Raw genomic sequence first — 13,614 nt, forward strand, 5'->3', positions numbered from 1 at the left:
GCTTCCCCAGCCCTGTCCCGTGCACTTAGTATTCTCTGGGACAACCGCTGCTAACTTCAAGTTTTCTGCCCCACTGCCACTTCTCCATGGGTCCTGGTTTGGGGTTCTGAAAATAGCCATGCCCCTGCAGCCTTGGATATCCGGAAGTCCTCAGTGGGGTAAGAGAGAAGGGCTTTTGCATCTGATGTTATGGATAAGGACAATATGGGGGCCCCAAAAGGCTAAATGATTTACCCAGCACCCTCCAGTCCTCCAGCCAAACAAGGGACTGTCCTGGGCAGAGCTGCCACAGGAGCCCACCTCCTGGCACCCCGGCCTGCTGACTTCCCACTGTCTGACAAAAGCCTTGTGGGAGAAACACCCTGGTAGACCCTTAATCCAAGCTCGACCCGCCCTTCCCCTCCCCTCCACCTCCCCGGCTGCCCTCCTCCCTCCTCTCTGCTGTTGAATCTCTCACCAGCTTCAAAGTCAATTGGGGACATGCTTCCCCGTCCAGGATGACATCATGATTCACCCAGTTTCTAGGCGTTCTATATCATCCCCTGGACCACGGCACAGGCCTCCTCACTGCCTCCAGCTTCACCTTCTGCAGCCTATGCTCCACCTGGCTGCAGAGTGATCTGCCTCTTAAAGACGCCCCAGCACCTAAGAGGTCAACCCTAGACTTAGCCTGACATTCCATGCCTTTCCTGTCTCAAACCCCATTCTGCTCTCCTTGCCTCCTTTCCAGACATTTATCTAACCTACTGGTCTCTCCCACTGCCCAGAGCATAGACTACATTGGTCCACCTGCAACCCTTTCCTCTCAGTGGCTCCTTCCCCCGTGTCAAGTGCCTTTGAAACTCCTATTCATCCTCCAAGGCCTTTCCCAGATATCCCCTCCACTAAGAAGCCTTCCCAGATCACCACATCAGAATTCTCTACTCCCTTCCCCACACTCCCATGTGGCAGAGGAGCTCCAGTGCAAATCTTCCCAGGAAGGCTGAACACTTTCAGACACAACCTAACCTAGCCCGTAAAATGGATCCAGCCCACCTATCCAGACAGCAGGTCACCAGGGACATGGTCAAGCTAAAATCCCTGCACCAGCTCTGCCCCTGATTTTAACTCAGGTTCCCATCTAATCACCCTTTTCCCCTCAATCTTCCCATCTCATCACCCTTTTCCCCTCAGTCTTCCCTGTATTTGTCTCAGGTCACTCAACAAAATGATGGCAAAGTGGGCATGAGGCCGCCCTGTCTCAGGTACACTTCTTGTCAGGGGTATTTTTCATTTCCCAAGGCTGCTTCCACTCTTGACCCCCCTCTCCTTCCCCTTCCTCATTGCCTAACGTTTCAGGTGGAAAACATTTTCAAAATACGTAACTGAAAGCGATTGCCCAGAGGTGGTTACACGGGCATTCAGCCAGCTTGCTGAGGTTACCAGTACTAAGCATGGCAGATCTCCTGGGGGATGCTCTGCCCCACAGACCTGGCAGCAGGATTGGGGGCCTCCAGTTTCCCAGGACCTTTGCCCAACCCCCGCCAAGAATGTGCCTGTTGGGAGAAGCTTATCACAAAGATCTAGTGGCTCTTAGCACCCATCCGGGCCATGCCATTGAGTCAGAAACCTGGACCTAGTGCAAAAAAACCTGGCCTAGACAGTCCAGAGGCCACATCTGAGCCCTGGGTGGAGGAACGTGTGCAGTGGGTCAGATGGGATGACAGAGAGACAGCCAGCCTCTGTTCCCTGAACTAATGTGGCCTGGAACTGTCTGGGGAACTTGGCTTCAGTTTACAAAGGACAAACTTCAATCCTCCTGCAAGCACTTGGCAAGAAGTTTCAAAGCTTTGCTGCCTCCGCGATCAGCAAATGGCTCATCCTGGTGCTGTCCATGACAAAAGGCTCCTGGCTGGCACCCTGGGCGGTCTTTGTCCCGAGGGCCGGAGCTGGGATGCTGGTAAGGCCGACTATGTACAAATAGAGCCTGCCAAGAGACATGCTGTGAGATCGTTCCCTTGGGTAGCCTCTGACATGGGAGGAGCCTCTTTGGCAAGAGCTGTATGACATTGAGGTGCAGCGGGAAGCCTCCCTTCAGTGTCCGGGGACCTCCGAGGAAACGGAGACCTGGCTGCCCCTGTAAGGTGGGCTGCTGGGCTGGGCTGAATCCTGGCATAGGTGCAGATGGTTGGTTCTTGATAGCACACTTCTTCCACCTGGTGCCCAAAAGCCAAGCAATGCGCCAGGGACAACACAGAGGAGGGCGGATGCCCCGTCAAGTCTGTCGGGAAATCAGCGTGGGTCACTTTAAATATATTTATGTGAGTAGCCACCAGGTTAGCCTAGAGAGTCCAAACTTGACAACATATTAGAAAGCCAGGCCGGGCGCGGTGGCTCACGCCTGTAATCCCAACACTTTGTGAGGCTGAGGCGGGCAGATTACAAGGTCAGGAGTTCAAGATCAGCCTGGCCAATATGGTGAAACCCCATCTCTACTAAAAATACAAAAATTAGCCAGGCGTGGTGGCGGGTGCCTGTAATCCCAGCTACTTGGGAGGCTGAGGCAAGAGAATCACTTGAACCCAGGAGGTAGAGGTTGCAGTGAGCTGAGATGGCACCACTGCACTCCAGCCTGGGTGACAGAGCGAGACTCTGTCTCAAAAAAAAAAAAAGGCAGACCCCATCAGGATGTTCCACTATACAATGTAGTAGTGTGTTTTTTCCTGCAGAGAAGATCCAACAGTTCTCTTATCATAATTAAACACAAAACATGGGACAGGGTCCCTGGGGCGGGAGGTAGGGGGGCTTGTGTGTGCCTCACTGGAGCATAAACGGCACAGGTGCTCAGCTCTGCGCCACACAGTAGGGGCTTGGTAGATGCTGAGCATGAATGTGTACTTGTCGGGCAACCTGGCATCTGATCATTATGTCCACCGCATGAAGTAGATTACCATCATCCCCATTTTACAGACAGGAAACCAAGGCGCAGAGATGTGGGGACTTGCCCAAGGTCACAACCAGAGAGTGACACGGCTGACTCTATGCTGGTGCCACTAGCTCCAAGGCACGCTGGCTGCGTGAGTGACCCGGGGGCTCGCTTCTTTGTGAGCAGAAAGAACCAGTCTGAATCGCCAAGAGGAGACAGCATTCTTTAATCATGCTGGATGGCAGGGCAGGGCGGGGTCAGGCCAGGCAGGATCAGGCAGGGTGGTTTATAGCACAGGTCTTCCTGGCACTTGGTCAGATCCTGTTTCCGTCATCTGGCCATGGAGCCATGGCTCCCTTGGCTGTAAGCACCAGAGATCACCCCCCAGGGCACCTCAGCCCCAGAGTCTGCATGAGCACCAATGGGCGGAGGCCGCCTCCCTCTGGGGAGAAGGGCAGGCCACCTGGGTTTGCAAGGCTAGGGGGACACCAGGCCACCCCACCCTGGAAGAAGAAGAAATGGAAGGCCCAAGGTCCCTCCTTTGGCTCTGCCTCTCCCAGTGACTAGAAAATTGCCTGCTTCAGCTGCCCCGACCTGCTGAGGGCTCTAAAGCCTGGGGCTTCCGCCCTGGCCCTTCTCCCGCAGTTGTTTGTAAAGGCAGCACCAGGCCGGAGGAGGGCTCTGAGACGAGGAGCTGCCCACCGGGGCCTTAGCACCTTGATAAAGCCTGGAGAATCGGGGCACTGGGCCAGTGAGGGGCAGACAGCACCTGGGGACAGACATCAGTGTCTGAGGGCAGCTGGAGGCCCTGGGAAAACTGAGCTTCAGATGCCTTTGGTGTGGGGGTTTGAGCAAGGCCCTGGCAGAGCCCTGGGAGGAGGCAGGAAGGGGATCCCAGTGAGGAGGGCAGTTTTCGCAGGCTGCCGTATCACCTGTGGGGAGAGCTATGGGTGTGGGCTCCATTCCTCGGGGACCCCTTCATCCCACAAATGCCCCCACACTCCTGGGTCCTCTCCTCACAGAACCCTTGACCTGTCCAAGGCCCCCTGGGGTTTGCTTTAACAATGAGCATTGGGCAGGTGGATGAGGAACGGAAAGGGGATACCCACCCCTGCCACTGGGACCCCATCCCACCAGCCTTGGGGAGGAGTGGGTAGTGGAGGACCAGCAGCACCTGAACACCCAGAACACAGGGTCCCGTGAGCTCTGGGTCTGCTTTAAAACCTATGTACGCATCTCTCCCCGCCTGGGCTGGACTGGCTGGTCACTGAGGGCAGGGGCAGGGCCTGTGTCTGACTCCCTCACCCTTCCTGGGACCCGGCACAGAGTGAGTGCTCAGTGTTTAATGAATGAATAAATGAACGGTGACTGCAGTGGTACAGGCCTGAGCAAGAGAAGAGGGGGAAGGGGCAAAGAGAACACAGCATGGGGAGCCCTGGAGGGATGAGAGAATTTAAGAATGTTGGAAGAGGCCAGGCGCGGTGGCTCACACCTATAATCCCAGCATTTTGGGAGGCCAAGGCGGGTGGATCACCTGAGGTCAGGAGTTCGAGACCAGCCTGACCAATATGGTGAAACCCGTCTCTACTAAAAATACAAAAATTAGCCAGGCATGGTAGCGGGCGCCTATAATCCCAGCTACTAGGGAGGCTGAGGAAGAAGAATCAGCTTGAACCTGGGAGGCAGAGGTTGCAGTGAACTGAGATCGCACCACTGCACTCTAGCCTGGGCAACAGAGTGAGACTCTGCCTCAAAAAAAAAGAAAAAAAAAAAAAAAAGGTTGGGAGAATTCTAGAATGTGTGGATTCCAGAATGTTCAGAAAGTACTAGAATATTGAGAAAGTTCTAGAACCTGGTTGCTCCAGTGTGGTTCATAGACCGACCCCATCAGCATCACCCAGGAACTTGTTAGAAACAGAATTCTGGACCCACTCAGACCTGCTGAGTCAGAATCTGCATTTAACATGAACCCTGGGTAATTCGCATGTATATCCAAGTTTGAGAAGTGCTAGGCTACGAGGCTGGGAAAGTTCTAGAATATTTAGGTTAGAAAGTGTCTTAAAATAGGTCCAAGAGAGAAGAGAGGAGCAGAAATAGGCTGGGAGGAACGATGGCAGCCAAGAAAGAAGCAGGGTCTCCCCAGAATGCCAGGTCCCAGGGGACCTCCCTGGCCTTCCTGCTTCACAGCGATGAAAACTGAGCCCTGCAGGGGATGGGACCAGCACCTGGGCTCTCTGGCCGGAAGGATGGCCCAGAGGGCCTCAGTCGTCCTCAGCCTTGATGAGGTGGCCGCTGAAGGTGATGTAGGTGTCGAAGTCATTGCTGTAGATGGCGTTCTCGCGCTGGCGCTTGAAGAGCCGCACCCAGACGCGGTCCCCGTAGGCCAGGTCCAGCATCACGCTCTGGCTCTGCATGATGCTGCGCTCGCTGGGCTGCGCGTACAGGATGACGGCCTCCTTCTGGTTGTGCATGATGTGCACGTACGTCTCCTTGTAGTTCCAGCTGTGCACATTCAGGCTGAAGAAGTAGATGCCGCGCAGGGGAGCAGCAAAGTGGCCGGCCGCCATGTCAAAGCACCCATCGAGGTTCACAAAGACCCTTTCGAAGAGCAGCGTCTGGAAGTCCTCGCCGCTGTGCAGGGCTGTCTTGCGGCCCACTGAGAAGGCGAAGAAGCGCTTCTGGCACGGGGCACTGGGGCTGCCCATCTCCCCCTTGTCACCCTTGCTGCCCTGTGGGCCAGGCTCCCCTTGGGGACCCTCCCTGCCCATGTGCCCTGGCAGGCCCATTGCACCTGGGTCCCCTTTGTCACCTGTGGGGAGAAAAAGGGACAAGTCAGGGTGGACATCTGAGCCTGCTCCAAGGAGGTGCCCACACTCATCTGTGAAGGCGCTGCCCCTGTCCTGGCCCAGAGAAGAAGGCAGCATTTATTTAGCACCTACTGTATGCCAGACATTGCCTCCCCAAACGCCTGCCTAAAGAAAACGTCATGACCATCTTCCCTTCACAGAGAGGTTAGGTGACTCACCCCGGGCCACAGAGTGCAGGAGCAGAAGAGGCAGGACTTAAAACATGGTCTGTCCGCAGGGTGACTTGGCTTCCCCTCACCCAGCAGGGAGGGTCCGGCTGTTGTCTCTGGGAGGCCAGACCCAGGCCCCCACCCCAGGACCACAGCGCTGTCCAGGCTGGCAGGGATGTGCGGTGTGCTGGAAAGTACTTTGGGTTTCCGACCCAGGGAAGAAGCCAAGAAAATACCTTTGCCCACCTGGAGGAAAAGCCCAGGTTAGGAGCCAGGAAGCCCTTGGTTGGCAGTCCTGCCCCATGTGACCTGGGGCACTCCACGGCTGCGGTCTGGGTTTTCTGGTCTAGATTTTAAAGAGGATGATGTCCACCTCAGGGGTGTTTGTGAGCTCTCAACAAAATGTCCTGTGGGAAAGCACTTTGCAAACTCTGCAAATAAGAGGCAGGACAGTTCACCCAGCATGGCTGGTCCATCCCGACCTGCTCTGAGGTCTGGCAGCATCTACAATGGCCCCCAGGCAGGCACAGCCCTGCCCAGCCCTTAGTCCAGGCTGACTTTGAACATAAGAAAAGCAGGTGACCACCCACGCCTGGAAGGACACGACGTCACATAGCTCCCTGCCACCTGTCACAGTGCCTGGAGTCACACCAGCAACCACACCCTTGCATGGGTTAGAAGGCCCTGTGTTTTCCACAGGTGGGGAAGGGGGCAGAAAAGAGGGCACAAGCCCTTGAGGCAGAAGCCCAGAGAGGGGGTCAGGGCAAGTCCAAAGCTCTGCAGAGGTCTGGCTCCACCGCCTCGCTGGAGAGCCGCGTCCTCACCTGCACAGCTCCAGAGTGTTTGCAGAAAGCTTGCTGTGCCCCAGCCCAAGGGAAGGAAGGAGTGGAGGGTGGACAGGAGGAAGGGGCTATCTTGTCTTTACAAATAAGGCAGCAAGCTCAGGGTAGGGGAGAAACCAGCCTGACTCACTGGGCAAGGGAGTGGAAGAGGTGAGGTTGGGACCCAGGACTCCTAAAGCCAGCCCAGGGTCCCTCAGCCACGGCAGCCTACCCAGCTCCCAGCAGGCTGCTGAGCCAGGCACAGGAGCAGTGACCCCGGGTTTGGGGAGGGCAATGAGGAGGGACCATCAGCAGCCAGGCACCTCTCCAACCTCATGCAGAGAGCGAACTCGGCCCTGGGGAGGCTGGGTGGGGAGGGGGCTGTGAGGAAGAGCAATGTCCTCCCCACGAAATCAGAACAAGGGCAGGACAGGTGCCAGGTGACCACTGGCTATGCAGTGGAGTGTCCCCGGGGAGAGCTCAGGAACAAATCTGGCTCCGTCCCTGACAGCTGTGTGGCCCCAAGAGACTGAGTTTCCCCTTCTGCAAAGTGGGAGGAATAAGAAAATATCGAACTCACGGGCTGTTGCAGGCAGAGACTGAAGCTAAGAATGTCAAGGCCTGGCCACAGCTGTCAGCCACCACAGCCTGGAAGGGAAGTGAGTCCCTCTACGTCCAATTAAGAGAGCGGGTAGCCGGCCCTCACCTGGACGGCCCTCGCCTGGACAGGATCTCACCTGGACGGCCCTCACCTAGATGGCCCTCACCTGCACAGCCCTCACCTGCACAGCCCTCACCTGGATGCCCTTCACCTGGACGCCCATCACCTGAACGCCCTTCACCTGGACACCCTTCACCTGGACGGCCCTCACCTGGACAGGATCTCGCCTGGACGGCCCTCACCTAGATGGCCCTCACCTGCAAAGCCCTCACTTGGACGGCCCTCACCTGGACGGCCCTCACCTGGATGCCCATCACCTGGACGCCCTTCACCTGGACGGCCCTCACCTAGATGGCCCTCACCTGGACGGCCCTCACCTGGATGCCCTTCACCTGGACGGCCCTCACCTGGACAGGATCTCGCCTGGACGGCCCTCACCTAGATGGCCCTCACCTGCACAGCCCTCACTTGGACGGCCCTCACCTAGACAGCCCTCGCCTGGAGAGGCCCTCACTTGAATGGCCCTCACCTGGATGGCCCTCACTTGGACGGCCCTCACCTGGACAGACCCCACAGGGCTGCCTGCTCCGACCCTTGGCCCCCACTGGCTGCTCTCCACATGACATTAGAGGGATCCATTTGAAACCTGTGTGGGATCAAGTCCCTCTCCCACTCAAACCTGCCCCTGTTGCCACTCCACTCAGCGGAGCCCAAGTCCCTACGGTGGCCAGTGGTGACAGCACCCCATGTGATCTGAGCCTGGTGCATCTCCCAGCCCTGCCCCAGGGCCACTGCACCAGCTGTGCCCTTTGCCAGGAGGCTCCTCCGCCACCTCTTAGAAGCCTGTGCTCCATGGGTCCTCCACTAACCACCCCATTCTATATGCAGCCTGCAGCCCAGACCCACACTTCTGAAGCTCCTTTTCGTTTCCCAGAGCACTGATCACCATTGAACATTCCACTCCACTAACTTAGGTGATGTGTCTCTTGCTCATGCCCCGTCTCCCCACCGAGAACAGGCGCTCAGGCGGGAGGCATCTTGGCCTGGTTTCACACTCCGTCGTCAGTGTTTGGAAGTCCTGGCTCACACTGGGGCTCAGTAACTCAGGATGAAAGAGGAATCTGGACAGGTTTCCGTCCTGCCCTCTACTCCCTCCACCTCAGCTCCCTGGCCCTCCCTGCCCACTACCGGGCCCCATGGGAGGGCACTTACCCTTCAGGATGGTGATGTTAATATAGGGTCTGATCTCAGGCAGGGCGTGCGGGAGGCCGGAGGAAGAGGCTGAGGACACATGGGCAGGATCCAGGGGGTCCTCAGAGTCACAGCACCGTTGACAGCCGCTGGCCACAGGTCTGTCAGAGGTGAGCTCCACCTTAGGGACCTCACACATCAGGAGAAAGAGCAGGAGCACTGCCCAGAGGGGACCCAGGGCGGCTGTCCCCATGGTGACCTGGAACAAGGAAGGAGGGACAGGAACTATATTTCACTCAACATCTACTATGTGCCGATGCCTGGGGTGGGCGGGTGCTGCCTCCCCCAGCCAGATCACTCCTGACCTAACTCCAGAGGGAAAGTTATCGTCCCCATCTATCAGACAAGAAGATTGAGAACTCCACAGAGCAGCTGTTCCCCAAGATCGGGAGGAGACAGCAGCAGGGGAGGGCCTGGATGCTGAGTCTCCCAGCACCCAGTCCATGGAGGCTTCTGCTACACGCAGGCCTGAGAAGGAAGCCCCTCTGAAAACAGCCACAGCCGATAGCAGACAGGGATCCCAGGAAAGCTTTGCCTGGGCAGGTGAGAAGATGTCCCAGCTCGCCATAGGTGGCAACCCAGGAGACCATCAAATGCTTTCCCGCCCACGCACCTCCCTTTGGCAGTTTCTTGCCACCGACTCCACTATCGCCAGCAAACACATGCCCCTCGGACAGGAGGACAGAAGTTAGTGAACACTGGGGACAAACGTGGAGGATTCTGTAGGCTTGTTCTCAGGAGAGGGGATGGATGGCTGAGCCCACGTTTTGGCATGAGAACACCATAGTTCTGCAAAAAGAGATAGGAGAGTTCATTGATCCTAGCAGACAGAAAGTAATATCCATGAGAGCATGTGGGGTGGTGCACGGCGATGGCGTCATTGCATTGCTGAGCAATCGAGAGAAGGCTCCTTGACTGCAGCTCATTGCTAGTCTTCAGAGTGCCTTTGTGCAAAGTAAAGAAGGTGCCCCTCTGGACAAATTCGAAATGGTAAGAGTCCCCTTTGGAAGGACGTGATGCTGAGGGTGTGCAGCTTGGCAAGGGCTGGCGCTAGCCCACCTCCCTGCTCAGCACCTGTGTGCAGTCAACAACCTATGAAACCCAACCTTATCCAGAAGCCCTGCAGGGAGGGTTCTGGAGAGAGAGTTAATTCATTGGAAGATGGCTGTGTCAATCATCGTAGACCTGCCAATCAGATGCCAAGGTGGTAGATTGGAATTAAGGGGTAGGACGAGGAGGTATGAAAAATTCTAAAGGATCAGAAAAGTGTAAGTGTTGGTGAGGATCTCTGTCTCCGGCCGTGTCCAGGAAGGGGTCCAGGGTTCCAGGAGAGAGGCAGGAAGTAGCCTGGACAGCAGGCGCTAGAGACAGGCCTGGGTTGGGTGGGCAGGAAGCCGGGCAAAGACCTTTGAGGTGGTGCAGCTTCTGGGGGCTGGCCCCGAGTTATCACAGGATCAGAAACTCTGCTTTTGAAACCAGACTGGTTTTTACACTTCTGGCGTTTCTTTGTTTATTTCCTTTTTGTTCTCCTTTAACATTTAGTAGAATTCAAAAATATTTTTTTTGTGGTTAATACATGTAGACAAGGTACAATTATTACTTTTTAAAATGCCACCCTATCTCAGCTGAGCACTGAGGTGAGGGCAGAGTTTTAAAGGGGCAGGATGGCCAGGTGCAATGACTTACTCTTGCAGTCCCAGCACTTTGTGAGGCCACGGAGAGAGGATCACTTGAGACCCGGAGTTCGAGACCAGTCTGGGCAACATAATGAGACCTTGTCTCTATTTTTCAAAAATTAAAATTAAAAATAAATAAAGCGGCAGGAGCCCTGTCCCCCACCCCCGGAGCTGGGTGGTAGCAGCAGGAGAAGGGGTGTGGGCAGGGAATCTCCAGAGCCACCTCCCTCTTCCTGGAGGTGACTCTTCCCAAGCTCCTGTCTGCCCAGCCTGGCTGGGTTCCTGGTTCTGCTCAATAAGGAGATCAAATCCTCAGAGGTCAACATCCTCCCTGTCTGAGGCTGTCATCCTCAGCTTTTACTTATAAATGACAAATCCCAGTGGTTTTGGAAATCCCAAAATTTCCTTCTTTTTCCCAGCCATAGATATGACATCATGAGAAAAGCTGAGGTCTTAGAGTCAAATCTGAGACCCAGAATAGTTTGCAAGCTGTGTGACCTAGGACTAGTGGCTGAACTTCTCTGGGCTTCCTGCTCCTTGATACTTACAAGGAGATGACACCTCTCTCTCCCTCCCAGGTAATTTGGAAGGATTTCAATGCAGAGAAAGTGCCTGCCTTATAAAAGACTTAAAAAAAAAAAAAAAGTGTGCTTTGACTTCTTCCCTATGCCTGCATGGGATGGGAAGGAGAACTTCTCCCAGAGGACTGGCATGGTTTGGGAGCATTTCTGTTTCCTATTGGCCCCAGCCAGATGGGAGTCAAAGGCTGTGAGACACAGAACCGTGGCCTGGGAGCAGGAATCAGGAAGCCGTTAACGAGGAATGATAACCGCAGCTAGAATCACAAACTAGCTCTGGGGGTGGGTGCCAGGCAGGAACCAAGTGTGGAGACCAAGTCATAGGGAGGACTTTTGGGGTCCTTGCTGCTTCCACTGGGGAGCTGGGACCTCTTTGGGGTGGGAGCGGCAGGGCAACTTTTCTCGGTCCAGGCAGGCCGTGCAGAGCTGAGTTTGTGTGTGCCCGGGCAGGGGCGGGCACAAGCCGGGAGCAGTGGAGCGCAGCCCTCAGCCAGAGGCAGGAGGAAATGTGGAGGGGAGAGCCTGCAGAGGCTGTCCCAGTCAGAGGGAGAGAGCAGGGCCCGAGATGCTTCCAGGAAGCAAGGAGGGAGGAGAGGAATTCCAGGCTCTGACCCCAGTCCCCAAGCTGAGGAGCCTCTGGTCACTCACCCTGTGTCCTGTGGCCTCCCCAGGCGAATCACGGACCCTGAGCCACTGCATGGCCTCTGGCTCCTTGGCCCATGTCTGCAATACTAGTTGCTGGCCCAGACCCCCAGGCCCAGCAGAGGAGGGAGAGAGGAGAGGATGGAGGGAGAGAGGGCGGAGGGAGGGCGGAGGGAGCGGGCAGAGCCGCTTCCCACTTCCCCTCCTCCCTGCTCCCTCCCCTTCAGCCTCTGGGTTCTGCGGAGATAAAGGGAGGCAGAGCTTTCCTTTGCTTAACTCTTTGGTAATCCAGTGGGGTCTTGTTTGATTCAAAGGCCTAGAAAGTCAGAGCAGGGAGGAATGTGAGGCTCCCTGATGATTGGGAAATGGACACACGGATGGGGCAGAGGAGCCCCTAGGTTGCTCAGGAAGGGGGAGGCAGCCCTGAGTCCACCCTGAGCTAAAGTGCTCAATTGCTCTGAGTCATAGAGGCAGGGTGGGTAGCAGAGAAGGTGCAGGTGTTGGCCCTCCAGCCACAGGCTAGAATCCTGGCCCTGCTACCACAGTCACATCGCCTCTCAGAGCCTAGGTGTTCCAGAACTGCAGTCCTCAGCCCCCTTTGTGCCAGGCACATGGGAGGGCTTAACCCATGTTTGTGGGGGGGAATGACCAGGCTGACCTCCTCAGGTATCATGCAACTGTTACCAGAGAGGGGTCCTGATCCAGAACCCAAGAGACGATTCTTGGATCTTGCACCAGAAAGAATTTGGGGCAAGTCCACAGAGCAAAGTGAAAGCAAGTTTATTAGAGAAGCAAAAAAAAAAAACAACAAAAGAATGGCTACTCCATAGGCAGAGCACCCCCAAGCACTGCTAGTTGGCCATTTTTATAGTTATTTCTTGATCATATGCTAAACAAGGGGTGGATTATTCATGAGTTTTCCAGGAAAGGGATGGGGATTTCCTGAAACTGAGGGTTCCTCCCACTTTTAGACCATATAGGATAATTTCCAGACATTGCCATGGTATTTGTAAACTGTCTTGGTGCTGGTAGAAGTGTCTTTTAGCATGCTAATGCATTATAATTAACATATAATGAGCAATAAGGATGACCAGATGTCACTTTCATTACAATCTTAGATTTGGCAGGTTTTGGCTGGTTTGTTTACCACATACTGTTTATCAGCAGGGTCTTGATGACCTGTATCTTGTGATAACAGTCCTGCCAACTTCCTATCTCTTCCTGTGACTAAGAATGCCTGACCTGGGAATGCAGCCTGGCAGGTCTCAGCCTCATTTTACCGAGTCCCTATTCAAGATGGGGTTGCCCTATTTCGAACACCTCTGACATATTTCCCTACTCTCTTTTACGAGGGAACCCTTAATCTTAAGGGTTATAGAGGGACGAAGATCCATCTTCTGTAACTTCTTCAGGCTGAATAGGGGCGATAATATTCCTGCCTAACTATTACAGTCTCTTGTGTTTGGTGCAAAGAGGAGCTCAGTAAGAAAATGTTGGTATGTTCAGAGTTATTCATAACTCTGAGTCCTAACAAAAGGTGATATCTGGAAGATTATTGTGTGTTCAATTTAAGAAAGCATTGAGTAAGCTTATCTTGCATTCTTACACAAAGAGTATAATAGCAATATATTCTACAACAGCAAAGTAAAATAAGTAAAATTTTCCCAAGTAAACCAAATAAGAAGGTTTTCCATAAACTGGGCAAGAATGCCAATTAGTATTGACTTACTGGGTAAAATGAGGCTGAGACCTACTGGGCTGCATTCCTAGGAGGTTAGGCATTCTTAGTCACAGGAATTGCTAGATGAGCTGATATGGAGTTGCTAGATGATTCCAATACATGCCCAGAATTAGATACTGCTCCAGATTTTTATGTTATCCATCCCTCTTGTTTCTGATGAGAAACAGCCAAGAGATAACTGTTTGGTTCACAGAAAGGAGGAAGGTCAATCTAAATTGCAGAAAAAAACTCAAAAACAATGGATAAGACTAGAATCTAATGACAGGTGTCCCATATTTTTTGAAACATTGTTTTTCTCTCTCCAATCTCCCATTTAAAAAAAA

At 54.4% G+C, this 13,614-nt stretch overlaps 1 protein-coding gene across 2 annotated transcripts; it reads right to left on the reverse strand.

The window, feature by feature from the left end:
• Positions 1–3,115: 3,115 nt before the first annotated feature.
• Positions 3,116–11,757, reverse strand: LOC105464495 (C1q and TNF related 6). 2 transcript variants are annotated; one of them, XM_011712462.3, is made up of 4 exons: positions 11,557–11,645; positions 9,268–9,443; positions 8,616–8,853; positions 3,116–5,714 (listed from the first exon to the last, which is right to left on the reverse strand). In XM_011712462.3, the coding sequence occupies exons 2-4, from the start codon at positions 9,316–9,318 to the stop codon at positions 5,167–5,169; spliced, it is 837 nt and encodes a 278-aa protein (XP_011710764.2). In that variant the 5' UTR covers positions 9,319–9,443; positions 11,557–11,645; the 3' UTR covers positions 3,116–5,166. The 2 variants fall into 2 exon arrangements, with proteins under 2 accessions (XP_011710764.2, XP_011710763.2); XM_011712461.3 differs by lacking the exon at positions 9,268–9,443 and having other exon boundaries at positions 11,557–11,757.
• Between the last annotated feature and the right edge of the window lie 1,857 nt (positions 11,758–13,614).

The sequence above is a fragment of the Macaca nemestrina genome, chromosome 15, assembly GCF_043159975.1.
Source record: "Macaca nemestrina isolate mMacNem1 chromosome 15, mMacNem.hap1, whole genome shotgun sequence".
NCBI classification, from domain to species: Eukaryota; Metazoa; Chordata; class Mammalia; order Primates; family Cercopithecidae; genus Macaca; species Macaca nemestrina.